A 17,500-nucleotide genomic window follows, 5' to 3' on the forward strand; every position below is an offset into this window, starting at 1 on the left:
CATGCTAGCAATGTGATACAAGCTATGAAAAGAAAAAAAAAATCATTGCACTCACCTGGAAGAGTCCCGTTTTGCTAAAGAACATGAAGTTAATTCTGGAGACGAGTTCAATATCAGCATCGCTCATGTTATGAAGCAAACTGGCAGGCAGCGAGACACGAGCTAAGGAGTTACTGATGTCTGACTCGAAATCAATCTGGAAAAAAAGACAAAGAAGGACATTACAGAATTTTTTGGAGAAGAATGTCATCTTCACCAAGGGGCTATGAGAAAACCTTCTTGCTTGACGTTGTTCAGAACCTGAGGTGAGACTTGATGACTATACTGCTTGTGGGAGAACCCTTGCCCTAAATGGGGGCCTTGATTCCTGAGGCCCAGGGGCACTTTGGTGATACCCACAAGACGATCAAGGGCACTTCGGTGGAAAAGTTTATTTCTAATGCGCTTTTCACAATGGACATTGTCTCAAAGCAGCTTTACAGAATTTAAGAATGAAGGGGACTGGTGTGTATTTATCCCTGATGATGAAGCCTGTGGCGACTGTGGCAAGGAAAAACTCCCTTAGTTGTCATGAGGAAGAAACCTTGAGAGGAACCAGACTCAATAAAGAAACCCATCCTCATTTGGGTGACCTCAAGAGTGAGATTATAAAATCTTAAAACAATACAAAACACCGGAGAGTGAGAAAAGTTACCTTTTAAGGTACATTATATGGCCACCTGACCAACACCCCACAAAGGTTTAACTGAATTAAATTCTATTTATATTTGTATAATGCTTTTATCAATGGACCCCCAGTCGCCCCAGGCTTGTACCATTCACATTTAAGCCTATGTGCACAAGACATGGAAAAACAGGACACAGAAATATGGAGGCATGGCATGTACCTGAGGATCCGAGGAATTTGTAGCCATGAAGGCGCTGAAATTGGCTCCACTAAAGCTGCTGGAGTTGATAGCTGAGATTCCCACTGCCAGGTTCTTGGAAGTGATAGTCAAGGAAGGACCATCAAACTCAATCTTTTGTACAAGTTTGTCCATGGTTTTTAGTGCCCTGAAAGTAAGGGGGCAAAAGAGAGCACATTTCAGAGCATTATATGTCAAAGACAGTGGTGGCTCAGCAGTTAAGGTTCTGAGAAGGTTGGGGGTTCAAGTCCCAAACTGCCAAGCTGATACTGATATTATTAGTAGATGTGCTGCACTTTTATTATTTAGAAAGTGACCAATAATTTGCGATCAATATTTTATATGTAGATTGATTTCTCCTTGCTAAGCCATTACTCAAGCACGTTCTCTTACCACCACCAGCTCTACCTCTGCCATGTTAATCTATATTCTATGTGACTCTCGGTCTCTATAGTGTTGTGATACGTCATATTCACATAGCAGCACGTGAATATGCTGTATCACAACACTACAGAGACCAAGAGTCACATAGAATATAGATTAACATGGCAGAGGTAGAGCTGCATCTTCATAGAGACAGAACAGAAAAAGAACATCTGGATTTATTTAATCTATTTTTCTTTTCATTTGCACTACAAAGGCCGCTTCATTTGTATTGTGCATGGAGATGTGAATCGTGTCAGCCAGAGTTATGGGGATTCACATTCCCGATATACAGTACACTAAACTATGGATCTATGAAAGTTCTTGTACACAGGAACATAATCCTTCACATAATCCTATCATTAAAAATAAAAACCTACATATCTGAGGCAGCCAGCTGCACCGGCTCGGAGCTGATCATCACATTGGAAATGATAGTGACCACAGTGGAAGCCAAGGAGACGTTAATTCGGGCCACGTTTACCAGCTTCGTCACCACGGTGACCACCTTCGACAGCTCATCTGTGGAAAGCTCGTTGTTTGTGATGTCGGCGAGCTGAACAGCCACGTCCGCTGCGTTTTCTGTTTCGAACAAGGCATACGACTCTTAATTTTTAATCAATGAATAATTCGTTTCAAGAGTTTAAAAACAACAACAAAATGGCACCTTGGGAAACTTTGATGTCTTCTATATTTGTGCAGTTCAGGAGATCTGGCTGGTCCCAAAAAGAGGAATAATTGTCCGGGCTGATCATGCTAAAAAAGAGAAAGAGAAAGAGAAAGAGAGAAGAAAGCTTGTTTACACTCTGGACCTTGGCATTATATCTGTAGATAGACAAATCATATCATACAGCAGAGCACCAGATAGGTAGGTAGGTAGGTAAGTGGGTAGATGGATGGATGGATTGATGGAGGGATGGAAAGATCTATCAGAAGTGCAAATAGTAGCAATTGTAGCAATTATACCAGTTATGGTACCATTGTAGCAAAATGACTACATTTTCAACGATACAGCAAAGTCCATTATATACACACCAAGTCCTAGACGCATTCTGCTCTTTGTATGGGAAGCATGGGATGAAATGGGTGACTGATGTTCTTGTCTCTGGCCATTTATAATGCAGTGGAGTCTCCTCAGCCGGACAGTTTTCTGGAAAAGCGATTACATTAATTACAAGATACATCGGCTGCACATGATTACTGCATACAACAAAAACAATACAGAGGCCAAGGCATGTCCTGAGAGCCACATAGAATATAGATTAACATGGCAAAGGTAGAGCTGCATCTTCCTAGAGACAGAACAGGAAAATAACTTTTGGTTGCTTTGGAAAATCTCAAGAATTGCCATGAACAGTTTTGCCTTTAATTTTCCATCAGTTAACAGTCAATAACCTCAACAATGATGGCACCCAGTTCCCATTTGAAAAAAAATTATTTCACATGAAGTCTCAGGGGGTTTTTCCTTGCCACTTTCCTTTACCACTGCCTCACTCAAGCGGGATCATAGATACAAATTTATGACTCAAAAATTAATTTTGTAAAGCTGCTTAGGGACAACGTCAAGGGACGTATAGCGACAAAACGCAATACAAATAAAATATAATTTAATTCACATCATTAAAACAATTTGCCTGAAAAAAACTTCCAGAATTTCCAAAACGAAACGATGAGAAGAGGATTAGGGTTCATACCGATAGCGTTTACGGCGATGTCATCCAAAGCAAAGGTGGCTGAAGGAGAAATGCTCTTCAGTCTGTTCGTGATGTCGGCGTCTGTTAGAAGTTTTCCTGTAGTGTTTCGATACACCAGCAGTGCCTTACAAGAGTATCTTGGAAAAATTAAAAACACCCAATTAAACTTCCATTCTTTGTATAGTATAGACATTAGCGGGTTGTGCATTTTACACTGTGGCCTTCAGTAGGGTTCAACCTAAATCAGTCCACCTCTTAATAGCATCATCATGACGCCACGGCTAAAAAAAATCAATATTACACACGAATTGCAGTATAACATCACAGACAGGAATCTCGTTCAACCTCAACACAATGAGTCATTACTAAAGCAAGAAAACCAAAGACAACATTTCAACACGTCTCCTTTCACTGCAACCACAACTGCAACACCCGCATACGTCATCTCTAGCAGAGGCATCGATATCAATGCATTTTTTTCAGTGCATTTCGGTTTTCCTGGGGATTCGAAATGAAGAAAAAATGTGTTTTTAACTGTTTTGGCAACCTGATGTACAAATATTTCTTCTTTTTTAAGTCATTCTTGTAAATGTCATTGTACAATGTATTTGCGATCAAATAAAATTCTTCTCCTCTGTCAGCCGTTGTAAAATGGAAAAACAGCTATGAAATTAACAGTTTTCCTGGGAAATTAAAATGAAGAAAAAGTGTGTTTTTAAATGTTTTGGCAACCTGATGTACAAATATTTTTTATTTTTTAAGTCGTTCTTGTAAATGTCCTTGTACAATGTATTTGCGATCAAATCAAATTCTTCTCCTCTGTCAGCCATTATGGAAAAACAGCTATGAAATCAACACTAATATTTTACCTTGCACACTTTGCTACAGATGCGGTTTGCGAGCTCTGACTAGCGCCCTCTCTGACCGCCGAATCAAAGAATGTGAAAAGTTACTGTACACCTGCTAGATGGTCCCATTTTCGCCAACTTGAAATCTGATTGGTTAAAGGAACAGGCTTCGTGCAACATTTACTTTACGCTACACATATAAGCGATGGCGATTTTGAAGGCTTGATGGAAGATTCCTTTGACCCTAGCAATAAGTGATGAATGAAATTTGAATGAACAGAAACTGCAAAATGAACAGACACTCCTAGAGGCAGCTCAAGTAAGAAAAATATAAAATAAAGAGAATCGATTATTGGGAATAATTGAATCCATATTCACAGACAAAAATAGTGGTAGGCCATCAGGGTCAGCAAGGCCTTTTCTACTGGCCTTGCTGACCCTGATGGCCGACCACAGAATATAGATTATAGATAGTATAAATATACAACTCTTATTACTATATTACCTCATGCCTTGTGTAATGGAGGAATCAGTTCCAGGTAGAATGCTGGAAAAAGAGTTGAGAAATTCATATAAGTATACCAACACCAACAACATGAATATCTGTTCATTTCCACTGACATCTGAAGATGTTCCTCACCTGACATTATTGACATAAATAGTATGATTCCAGTCCTGGAAGGTTTGGTTCAACTGTAAGGTACAAATGATAGATGTGTGAAAAAAGTATTGGCACCGTATCATGTATAGTAGATATCCAGTTCAGTCATACCCATCGTGCAATGGAGTCATCTGTGACCTGAAGTTTATCAGATACAATTAAAGAAATCCTGAAGTAGGTAAACTCTGCAAAATTAAAAAAGAAAATATATATATATATATAAAAAATGGGAAGTTCATTTTAATGAAAAGAATATATTAGATGACATGAGTTAGTAGTGATCGAATCTTTTAGGTCTGTGGAGCAGAGCAGTAGGGAGACAACGAATAAAATACACCTCGATTCAGTGAGATACACTATATGAACAGAAGTATTGGGACACCAAATTTTTTACTCTTTATATTGCGATAAATTGGAACGGCACCCCAGGCCTTCTCACCTCACCTATATCAGTACCTGACTTTACTATCTTATCACCAAAAAAATCTCCACAAATGCTTGTGGAACATCTACCCAGAAGATTGGAAGTTGTTATAAGAGCAAATGTGGAATGAGATGTACAAATCTTATTACCAAATGTCCACAAGTTTTGGTCCATATAGTGTAATTCAGTCCAAATTCAGGGTAGTATGTACTATTTTAGGATATTTTAATCTATTAATGCTGAAAACAAATAAACATCCCACACACTTTGGTAATATTGGCCTATTTTTTTAAGATTCACCAAACATTCACAAATATTTGTAAGCGTTTTGCACTACCAAGACCACCCCTCTGAGACTTCTCGAATCGAAGCGGCCCACTGCTATGCCCTACAGCCATCTCAAGATGGTGCTTATGTTTTATATTGTTAGTCCAGGACTAGCGTTCAACATATCTCTACTCTCTGTTAAAACCTTCTTAGGAGACTAGAGCAAGACAAATGCATTCACCACAAAGCACTATATTTTTCCAACACACAGTATGTTTTTCACTTGTTTGCCCAAGCCATCATCATTTTAAAACATTTGGTAGAGCGGTCTCCTAAGAAAGCTGAACAATGAAAGAAAAATCACAAGCAGAAGCTACGGCTGCATGAAAAACATACGGAAATATTATTATTGTGATTTGTTTTGTGTGAAAACTAGTGTTAATCTTTTTATACACCCGCTACAGAGACAATCAAGAGCTTTCTAAAATCTGGACAAGAATTCAAGTCGATTGTTCCCTTTAAACCACTGTGAGATTGGCAGCGAAGATGAGCAATGATTAGGAAGAAAGCTACAGTACATCTCTTTCTAAAGTGTCGTTATTGGAAAACATACTGTTCCCAGTCGAAAGTCCACAATGACAAGAAGTGTAAAAAACCGCTTTACATGGGCACAGGATAATATCAGTGGAGTCTGCGGCGGGTCCATGGGTGGCATCAGTGGGCACAGAGTCGAAATCTGCCGTGATTCCCTTAGGAGGGGACGCCAGAGGAAACGTGCCATTTGTGGAGACAAAGGACTGGTCGTAAACAGCCGGGGGAGATGGATGCATTTCTCTATCTGTGGTGATGGGCAGAACAATGAAAGCATTGTCTTTGTTGCTTGAGGGCTTTGCTGATTCATTCTTGGACCAAAAAAGCTGCTCTGTTGTCGAGAACTGTGCATGTTGAGTATCCTGAAGGTCCTCAATTACAATGCTAGTATCCACTGGGTGAATGTCTAGACCAAGGCTATGTACACTTTCTTCTAACATTAATGAGTGTATACTAGGAATGGTGGATGTATGTGGAAATCCAATGGTTACGTGAGAAAAATCAAGCTTCTGGTCATTTTCTGTGTTTGGTAATTGTGGAACATCCGGAGTCAAGCCTGATGTCATTGTGGAGACTGAGCAACTCAGTGAAGGGTCTTTGTTTGGCAGCTTTGATCGCAAGATATTGAGTGTACTGGTTCCAGTGTGCTCTGTAATGTAATATTCTTTTGATCCATCTGTATTATTTACATTCTGAGGTACAGATGGTCCTGATTGGAATTCCAGAGGTACAGTTTGTGAGAGAGATGGTGATGTTAAGACTTCATCGCCCCGTATTTCAAACATACCGCCCCCTTCTGTGGCTTTTAAAGTATCCAGAAAAATAGGAGATGTCATGAAACTGTGGTCAACATAGATACCAGAGGTTTGGGTGTACATACGCAATCCATCCTCTTTCTGTGTTTCCATTTCCAAGCTTGAATGAAGGGGTGAAAAAGCAGAACTGATCCATTGGTCTGTCAGGATGGGTGTTGCAGAACTACCACTGATAAAACTATGAAAGGCATGTGGCGATGCCTTGTGGCTGTATAGAGGGTCTAAAGGTCTGCTTACATGTGATGGCTCAAGCCCCCTCAAGCCTTCCACAAGAGATGCAGCAATTGTCCCCTCAGTGACGGGGTAGGAAGCAACAATGCTAGGGGTTCTCAAGGACTCAAAGTTGTTATAATAGTGTGGGCTTTGGTTTAAGATAAATAGATTCTCTGATTGGGGATGATCCAGATCACCCCCAGAGGCAAGAAAGCTTTCAGAGGTGTCAAATGATGGAGCTGAGGAAAGAGAAACAGTTGACAATGGACTGGGCCTGATGGTATATTCATGCTCACCCTCAATAGCAGGCATTGGACTGATGTATAAAGTAGGATGTAACTCTGTTCTGAGGGGATAGGAAATTTGGTACTTACTTACTGTTAAAGGTTCTGTAAACAATCCTGTTATATAATTAGAGGAGTACCTGAGGGAGGCAGCTATGCTGGGAGTGTTTTCTGGCATCACTGTCCTGCCATAATGTTCCTCTAAAACCCCAAGCTGCCCTTGTGCAATGACTGTGGGTTGTAGCAAAGGAGACACCTTGGTACACCCCTGTTGATACCCAGTAACATCTGCAAAGATGCACTGAGTACCTTGGAAAACTTTGTGCACAGTACTTGTCAAGATGGAGTAGATTGGGGATATTGCTAGTCTTGAAAGGGAGGGAAACTCCGTTGTTCTTACAGTTAGTCTACTCGGTCCAGATTGGTCCGTTTGAACATCTGACCCTCCTAGAGCTTTGATAAGCATCATGGTGTTCTGGGTTTCAACCTGCTCAATGGGGGTATTGTCTGTGCCAGTTGGAGCATTTGCCACTTTTAAAAGCGATACATTCAAGCTGGTAGCGCTCAGGCCTTCTTCCAGAGAGTAGGGTGCGTCAAATTCAAATAAGCTGAAAATATCCTCATCTAAATCGATATCATAGAGAAAGGATTCCGAGCCATATCCGGATGGAAAATCAAGTTCTTCTGAGCTGTTCTCGTTGCTCTCGCTCAGGTCCCACTGCGGAGTCAGGGGCTTAGTTTTACGATTGCTGACCGACACCACCAGGAAAGACTCAGCATTTTTAGTCTGGTTACGTGGCCCCATTACATGGGAATAGGCTGGCCTTCTAGTTGTAAAGTTTGTTTTCTTGGCATTGGTTAGTGCTCCTGGGATTCTCGGCTCAGGGGACATACTTGTCATACTTTTCGTTGGTAACGGAGGAGCTTTAGTAATATGTAGAGTCGGGTTTTTAGGGGCTTGTGTTACTGCGATCTCCGGTTTCTTTCTTACAGGCCAAATGAGAGGGGTGGAGATAAAGCCGAGTGAGGTTTTGGAACTCCGTCCAGCAGGAGCGACCGGAGGCTGAGAAGGGGGAGGAGTGGAGGATACGGCTGCTGAGCGTGGAGGGAGTCGCAGCAATGACCAAAATAACACAGCCGTCCCTTTCTCTGTGGTAGCCAATAGACAGGTCATTGGGAAAAAGTTGTTATTGATCTTTCTAACACAGCATATTATGACCATATACAACAAACAACTCTACCTCTACCTAAATATACATACATAAATGTGCCAGAATCCTTAGTTTCTTAAAGAAGTTAAGGGAAGAAATGGGGAAATGTCGGCGCTAGGTTAAGCAGATCAAGAACATACCAGTCAGAGAGAATATCTAATTTCATTGTAAAATTAAATGACACTATGAGAAGGAGAAACAGTGAAATAAGTTCAGGAATGATAACAGTTTGTGAAAGAGATAGCTTCAAAGGTGTTAGGAAATTAATATATTGGATGAAGCTAGACTTCATATTGAGGTCTAACATCAACAAGTTCTTGTCTTTAACTTTGTGTTGCTCCATTTGTCGACTGGGACACCTGACTTTTCCAACCATATGTGGTTCTACCTCAAATTGTTTTGACAAAATCGGACATACACAACTGTATTGGATGTCTTTGGATGTGGTAGGATGAAATATTTCCTTTTCTTGAACTGTTCTATCCTGGCAATGTCCCTATGCACAAAGCCAGTCCCATGAAGATATTCTTTACAAATGGAAGATCTCCTGCTATAGAGCTCTGACCTCAATCCTATTGGGATGAATTGAACCCCAGGCCTCCTCACCTCACCTACATCACTACATGAATTTCCTACTACATAAGTGAAGCTTATTATAAGAGCAAGAGCAAATGGGGACTAAGTGTGGAATAGAAAGTTCAAAAAGCACCTTATAGTCAGGTGATCACATATAAGATATATATATATACACACACACACACTGTATATATACACTATGATGAGTAGACCCAAAAGTGTCAGTATTGAAAATACTATATATATATATTTTTTATATATATAATTTATTGCACAAACCCCTGTGACGAGTGTCTACAAAAGCAAAGAAAATCAATGTTGTGTAAGAATTTTGACAATTCATAAATGAGGAATAAGTCAATAGCTCTGTCCTGGCATTGGATGGAAAATTATTATATATTATATAAAATAAAAAAGCAAGCTTTGCAGCTGTAAAGATGCAGATTGATTTTTTTGTGAGAAGTTGTAGCTCATTCTGATCAAAAAGTCTTGAGTTTAAACCCCAGCTACATTAAGCTGCCACTCCTGGGCCCTTGAGCAAGGCCCCCTAACTCCTTAATTGCTCAGGTATAAGTCACCCTGGATAAGGGCGTGTGCCAAATGCCATAAAAGTAATTTGGATTTCATTACAATAAGAAAAAAGCTGCAGTAAATCTAAAATATATAATAATAACTACATAAAATAAAATCGTTTTCTAGTTATGGAGATTAAAAAAAGATACAAAAAACGAAACAATTTTGTGTAATAGTAACAGTTGAACGCAATTAAATTTTGAGGAACGTAAACAATGTCAGCGTACCGACATTTTTTTTGCTGAATTATATAATAGTATATATATATATATATATATACACACACACACACACACACACACACCCACACCCACCCACACACACACACACACCCACACACACACACACACACACACACACACACACACATATGTTAGTCAGAGGAAAGATTTAGTAGAAAAATTTACAGGATGGTGAAAAGACTCCTGCTTACCGGCGGGTGCGGTTAAAGTAACGCTAGGAGTGCTGGTGTAGAAAATGTTTATAGAAAGATCTGACGAAGAAAACGGAAAATGCATTTTGATGAGGCCATGCATTTAACATCAAAACAAATACATGCACATGCTTCGATATGGACTCAGGAGTATCTTTAATGAAACATGTAGGACCCTGGAACTACTATTATATGCTTTTTGAACATCTTTCACATTTAATCCCCAATTGCTCTTATAATAAGCTCCATTCTTCTGCGAAGATGTTCCACTAAATTTTAACGCTCAAACCCTATTGAGCTCAAACCCTATTGAACACTTCATCTACATCAGTACCTGACTTTATGAATTCTCTTGTGGCAGAATTAATGAGCACACATTTCCACAAAATCCTGTGGAACACCTCAGAAGTGTGAAGGTTATTCTAAGAGCATTTGGGGACTAAATGTGGAATGGGATATTATATATTATATATATTCACATTGCATTTGAAAAAAAAATATTGTGAACCCCACATGATATCCATAAAATCTAGAATAAGGGAACTTCACTGAAACTGACTCAGACGTGATAACAATGACCATCTTTCTTTCCCTTTTTTTTCCCTCTTTTCCATCATTCCGATATTCATTTCTGATGAGTGTTTTAATAAAAGATGCCCATTGTGGCCAACATTCCAACAAGTCATACATTATGGATGGTATTAATCAGGCAGAATGTAGGAATAAAACCCAACACTGGAATAGACGAGGACATGGGACTTTTATTAGCGATCGTGCTAGTGGACGTGTGTTAGCTTTTCATGAAGAAATATCATTTCGGGGTTTATTTTGCATAAATGTTTGGACTGAAGAATGCTTTTGGCTGATCAACCATTTACCGACCAATCACATTTCAGTATCGTTTAACACTTCCGATTCAAATTGCAATAGACATGAAACATCATAGACACGTTGATTCCAAAAGTATTCGGACACCCTACTTGTCGACCCATATGTGGAGACCCAAAACCTGTTCCACCATGACAATGGGTTGCAGTGGCCTGGAATAGAACTCAAACACTATTAAACACCTTCGGGATGATTTGAAACACCACCCCAGGTCACTTCAGCAATCTGCCTTAAATAACTTTCTTGTGGTTGAATAAAATCTCCACAAATCTCCACAAAATGTAGTGGAACATCTCAGAAAAGTGGAGCTCATTATAAGAGTGTACGATACAATCGTACGGTTGGGTGTCCGCATACTTTTGGCACAGAATCAAATTTTTTTTTTTTTTTTTTGACACCCGCTTGAGGAAGTAAGAAGGCACGGATCGTTTGCTTACCGTTTGATGTTGCATTAGTAGAAATGGTGTTAGTGTTGACAATGGATGAGGTGGTAGTAGTTAGAGATGCTGGTGGCAGGAACGGAGAAAGGTTACATTTCAAGGTCAGGGTATTCGCATTTTAACAGTGGCAACAACATGAGGAAAACAACAACGCTTCAACACGAGAGGTGACTCGAACACCTGACAGAAAACCATTGTGAGGTTCAATGCAAAGCAACGGGAGAAAGTGTTATTTCTGTTTCGATCTCGAGGAACGATCTATAGAGCGGCAATTCAGACTAGAACTAGAACTACAGCTTTATTGGTGTTCCTGCATCCATCAGCTATAAATCTCTGAGCATTCGGGGACAATTATGCATAAAAAATGGATCAGATTGCGATCGATGACTCTGGTGCTGGTTCTGGAAAATAGTGGAATGCTCTCTGCTTCCTCTGGTCTTTACACTCTCTATGCCTGATCTGCTCTAACTGCTCTAGATTCTACCTTTGCATTTTCTGCTCTATTTGCTTCCTCTGATATATAATCTCTGTTTACCTAATCTGCTTCCTTTGCTCTATATGCTTTCTCTATCTGATCTGCTCTCTGCTTTATCAGCTCTCTATGCTTGATCTGCTCTATCTGCTCTAGATTCTTTCTTTGCCCCATCTGCTCTATTTGCTTCCTCTGATCTATAATCTCTGTGTTTCCTAATCTGCTTTCTTTGGTCTATATGCTTTCACTAGCTGATCTGCTCTCTGCTTTATCGGCTCTCTATGCCTGATCTGCTCTATCTGCTCTTTATGCCCTATCTGTTCCCGCTGCTGTTTCTGCTCTAGTTTCTTTCTCTGCCTTATCTGCACTCACGTCCCTCTCTGCTCTATTTGCTTTATCTGATCTATAGTCTCTCTTTTTCTGATTTTCTCTCTATGCCTTATCTGCTTCATCTGCTGTTTCAGCTCTAGTTTCTCGCTAGTGTAGTAGCGTTATTATAACCAGTAATATTGAATAATAGAAAATCCTGGATGGTGTGTTACCTGGACAACCGGCTCCTGGAGACACGCAGCTGGTGGTTTGAGACGTGGTAGCTGGCAAAGCAGTACCTAGGAAATAAATTTTTTTTTAAAAAATCAGTCATTGTTTCGTCATTAAAAGAGGGAATTTCAGAAAGTGGGCAAAGGGAACATTGTGGGAATGAAGGCGTATTCGCAAAATTCAGCTGTCGTCTGTTGAGGTGCCCTGTTTTTATTTCGTCATCAGAAGCATTCACACAGCGTGTAATACCATTACATATACATACAGACACACTAACATACACATGTACACACGTACACACACGTACACACACGTACTCACACGTACTCACACACACACACACCACTGACTCACTCTTGGTTTTAAAGGCACACCCTGGAAATACTCAAAAAACTCATGTGTGCATTACTCAACACTCGTTCCTGCTTTGTTCTCCACAAAAAAAAAAAATAATTCCCCAAATAAAATGTTATTAAAAAAAAAAAAAAAGTCACGCCCCTTTTTTTTTTTTGCTCATCTCTTTATGTTTACTCCCTGTTTCTCTTCAAACTATTTTCCACTCCTGGGGTTTGATATTTGTGTTGATATTGTTGTGTATCATTCTTGTGTATCGTTTTGTGTTTGTTTGTTTGTTTACTTATTTAAAAAAAAAAAAAGAACATGATGGTGCAAAAAAAAGGGGAAACTCCTCCTGAGGCCAAGAAGTGAAACATGGACATTTGGGAGGTTTGGGAGAAGTATTGATCAATGGAAAAAGTTTAAGCCTACACACACACACACACACACACACACACACACACACACACACACACACACACACACACACACACACACACACACACACACACGCTGTTTGTTTAACTACTTTTATGATAAACCCTGGTTAAAATGAGTGATCCTAGACATGGCAAATAAACACACACACACACACACACACACACACACACACACACACACAGTGTTTGTTTAACTACTTTTATGATAAACCCTGGTTAAAATGAGTGATCCTAGACATGGCAAATAAACACACACACACACACACACACACACACACACACACACACACACACACACACACACACACACACACATACAGCACGTTAGTATCACACTCACCAGTGGATGAAAGCGTCGTTGTTAAATGCGCACACTGCGGATAACAGACTGTAAAGAGAACGTGGCAGTTAGTAGGGTTACACAAGGTTTTTTTTTAGATGCCATTTTTGTCGACGCCGATAGGGCTTCCCGATTTGCATGTAAATCAGATCGTTCTGTTTTGTTTTTTCTTTCCTGTGAGCAAGAAAAAAAAAATCTGACATTGAAATGCGTCACTGTTATCAGATTAACTGTAGAGGATTAACTCCGAAGCCCGTCCCTGCCCTTTCGGCACATCTAACGCTGACAAAGAGTTCACCTGGGTGTCCTACCTGCTCTAGCTTCTGTCTCTGCCCTATCTGCTCTCTCTGATCTATAGGCTCTCTATGCCTGATCTGCTCCCTTTGCCCTATCTGCTTCCTCTGGTTTATGGGCTCTCTATGCCTCATATGCTCGCTCAGCAGTTTCTCACTATGCTGTCTCTTTCCTATATGCTCTCTTTTCTGTCTTATCTGCTTCCTTTGGTCTATAGGCTCTCTATGCCTGATCTGCTCTCTCTCTTTGTCTGATCTGCCATATCTGCTCTCTCTGCCCTACCTGCCCGTCCCCATCACCCCATACCCCAGTAACCAATTGCCCCAAGAATAGATTTTTTTTTAGCTGTTGTAAAGTAGGTAAACAAAAACACACAGTTGCGCACACACACACACACACACACACACACACACACACACACACACACACACACACGCACACTGTCAAATGGACAAACTGTTAGTTATATTAAAAGAATATAAAGAGTAGTGACGTTCAGTAGACAGACAGACAGACAGACAGACAGACAGACAGGTCCTGATCACATGATCACAGAGCTGTACTCACTGCAGCTGAGCGTCGAGTCAGTCTGAGCGTACGAAGCCGGGATTTCCCAAAAGCCATTGTCCCAGTCCACCACGTTCCCCACAGCATCGCAGGTCAGCGCCGAGAGCTCCGAGGAGGTCATGGCTGTATTCCACACCCGAAAATTATAGAGGATTCCATTAAAGTTCTGCCCCTGTTTCTTCCCCCTGCCCAGCTCAAAAGAACCCCCGGTTTCCGTCCTCATACCCACTGACTCTGAGCAGTATTTAACATGGTAGTTCCCTTTGAAGTACACGGCCACGGCGCCATTCACGTTCGACCACGTAACGCAGAACGGCTGCATGTTCGCAGTGAAGTCAGCGACAGTGACGACATCGTTGACTGGACATGTGACGTTCCCGAAGGACAGCTCCATGGTGTTCCCGCTGTTCCCAAAGCTCAGGTAGGGTTCTTTACTCGTGTAAGAAAAGATAATCCAGGATCCGGTGTGCGACTGACCGGCGATCTCGAAGCACACCGTGAACTGACTGAGCACCGGGATGGAGACCAAGCTGGACACTCGCACCACGTCCTTGGTGTTCTGAGGCAAGGTCACCTTCTGGTTTCTCAGAGCTACAGCAACTGGAGGGGTGGAAACGTGAAGAGTTTTAGTCCAAAGACATTTCAATATGATTTCATTGTAAAGATGTCTTAAGTTTTCAGCACTGTTTAATATCTCAGATCTGAGAACTACATGTTATAGACATGGGTGCATTTTGATTTTTATTATTATTTTTGGTTTCATCACAAAAAGATACACTACGGATGGACGGGGGCAGAGTGGGTTCGGTAAAGGATGTCATCACGTGCCTTCGTTCTTATTAGGAAGATCTGTATTCAGCTTAGATTCTGTACGAGAGTGCTTTGCGGATGTTGTGCCCTTACACCAAATTGGCCAGAATAAATAAATAAATAAATAAATTAATTAATTAATAGTTAAGTAAATGAAAATAAATAAATAATAATAATAATAATAATAATAATTTAAAGAACAAACTAATTAGCAAATGAATAATAATAATAATAATAATAATAATAATAATAATAATAATAATAATAATATAAAAACTAGGGCTGCAACAAGTGATAGAATTTATAATTTTCACTATGATAATTTTTTTTAATATATGTGTATATATGTATGTATACACTGTATGGTCAAAAGTATTAGGACACCCAACTAGGAGACTGAAACCTGTGCACAAAGCCAGCTCCATGAAGATCTGCTTTCCATGGGTTGGAGTGAAAGATTGTGAAGGGCCTGCTATTAAACACCTTTGGGATGAACTGTAACATCACCCCAGGCCCCCTCATTTCCTCATCTACATCAGTACCTGAATGAGCACAAATCTCCACAAACTCTATTGGAAGAACTTCATAGAAGAGTGGAGCTTATGATAAGAGCATCTACGTAGGAATCTAATGGTCAGGTGTCCACAAACTTTTGTCCATCGAGCACAAATGTGATTGTTGTCGCAGCCCTAGCCCAAAACAAAGTAAAAAAACGAGGCATACCTTGCCTGTAACTGATACTGAAGCCTTTCTTCTGGATACTGAAATCAGAACTAAAGGACACGAGCATGACGTTGGTGCTGGAGTTCAGCGTGAGCCTGTTGGCGGTCAGGCCGCAAAACCTCACGTTGCTGGCGCCCGTATCGACGACCACACTGTCGTAGATGCAGCCCTGTGCCTCCTCGAGCTCGAAGTCGAGGAAGGTGAGCTGCAGGACAAAGCCGGCCGGAGCCTGCAGCGTCCACTTGCACGTCAGGCTCGCCGGGTAGTCGCTCGGGTAGCACGGAGACGTAAAGATCCCGCTGGGGGACGTGAGTGTTACGTCGCACTCGACCTGACAGCTCAGCACTGCTGGACCAAAATAACCGGCGAATATAATATATCTGTGTATTGTTCATGACTCGGTTAGTAGAAGACGACGGACAAAGATCTGGAAAGAGGAAGACGAGTGCAGATGGAGGAATACGGAGCTGACAGGAGAGCTGTTAATAAGGAAAAGGGACAGCTGTCGATTTTTTTGTTTTGTTTCAAAATCAGGATCAGTCCAGAGAAAGAATTCTGCTTCCACATTTCTTTTCTTTCTTTCTACAACTTTCAAAACATCAAAGCTGCGACAGAACGTTTTATTATTATGTATTATTATATTAAAAGGTCCGATTTGGGTACAAGTACATCCTGAACTTCAATCATTTCATCTGCGCTGGGACAGGAAGTGCCTGATGCAAATCCACCATTTATAAAGGTCAGGCTTTCAGTCAGGTTACATCTTTCAAGCAGCACACAGATGCTGCATGTTCACACACACACACACACACACATTTATATATATATATATAAGCCTATATACTTATAAAAACAAAAATATGTAGACATCTGAACATTCTTTTTGAACATCCAATTCCACATTTGGTCCTCATTTCCTGTTAAGCTTCACTCTTCTGGAAAGATGTTCCAGATTTTTGTATAGATTTGTGAGATTTTATTCATCTACAAGGGCGTTAGTAAAGTCGGGTGCTGATGTAGGTGAGAAGGTATGAAGGACTGGAGAGCTGTCAAAGAGTGGAAGATCTTGAGTGACCTCAACCCTATTGAAATCATTTGGAATGAATTGGAACGAATGAATTGGACTTTACTAATGCAAAGTCCATTTAAATCCAACGAAATCTTACAAATCTCCACAGAAAATCTGATGGAACATCTTTCCAGAAGAGTGGAGCTTATTATAGGAGCAAATGAAGACTACATTGGAATGGGATGCTCAAAAAAAAGCACATGATCTAATGGTCAGGAGTCCACATAGTTTGTTTCTATACAGCATATAAGTGTGAATGTGCAGTGTGTGTGTGCTTCAAGTTCAACACGTTCCATTGTCCACAAACTTTTGAACCTCCAAGACAAACAAAATTTCGCAGACTCTCGTGAAACCTCCTTGATGCCGATTGGACGCACTATTAGGACTAACACGTTTCATTTGACTCTGTAGTAGTCGGATGCATGCTGTAGCCAATCAGAGGCCAGCAGTCAATAAGCCCCGCCCCTTTCCATACAATTAATGCTGGTGTCTTTGGGGATGACGGTTTCGCTGTGGTTTGGCCTACATCTTTATTTGCACTGTAATTATGGTAGACGTGAAAGATTCGTATATATGCGGAAGGTGCTGGAACAACATCGATTGAGATGATAATGATGATGATGATGATGATGATGAAGACTACTACTAATAATAATAATGATA

General features: G+C 40.5%; 1 protein-coding gene across 6 annotated transcripts in view; it reads right to left on the reverse strand.

Moving 5' to 3' along the window:
* adgrg6 (adhesion G protein-coupled receptor G6) overlaps positions 1-17,500 on the reverse strand; it is a 30,764-nt gene that overhangs the window by 7,367 nt on the left and 5,897 nt on the right. The window contains exons 3-18 of one of the 6 annotated variants that reach the window (XM_046873460.1): positions 15,769-16,116; positions 14,236-14,835; positions 13,375-13,422; positions 12,261-12,326; positions 11,244-11,312; positions 9,919-9,978; positions 5,836-8,274; positions 4,643-4,716; positions 4,511-4,563; positions 4,376-4,417; positions 3,023-3,159; positions 2,364-2,478; positions 1,996-2,084; positions 1,709-1,910; positions 888-1,053; positions 56-196 (exon numbers count right to left, since the gene is read on the reverse strand). In XM_046873460.1, the coding sequence (XP_046729416.1) occupies positions 56-196; positions 888-1,053; positions 1,709-1,910; positions 1,996-2,084; positions 2,364-2,478; positions 3,023-3,159; positions 4,376-4,417; positions 4,511-4,563; positions 4,643-4,716; positions 5,836-8,274; positions 9,919-9,978; positions 11,244-11,312; positions 12,261-12,326; positions 13,375-13,422; positions 14,236-14,835; positions 15,769-16,116 (4,649 nt within the window). The remainder of the gene's footprint in view (positions 1-55; positions 197-887; positions 1,054-1,708; positions 1,911-1,995; positions 2,085-2,363; positions 2,479-3,022; positions 3,160-4,375; positions 4,418-4,510; positions 4,564-4,642; positions 4,717-5,835; positions 8,275-9,918; positions 9,979-11,243; positions 11,313-12,260; positions 12,327-13,374; positions 13,423-14,235; positions 14,836-15,768; positions 16,117-17,500) is intronic. The other 5 variants (XM_046873461.1, XM_046873464.1, XM_046873462.1 and 2 more) reach the window with 5 other exon arrangements.

This window comes from Silurus meridionalis, chromosome 18 (assembly GCF_014805685.1).
Source record: "Silurus meridionalis isolate SWU-2019-XX chromosome 18, ASM1480568v1, whole genome shotgun sequence".
Taxonomy (NCBI): Eukaryota; Metazoa; Chordata; class Actinopteri; order Siluriformes; family Siluridae; genus Silurus; species Silurus meridionalis.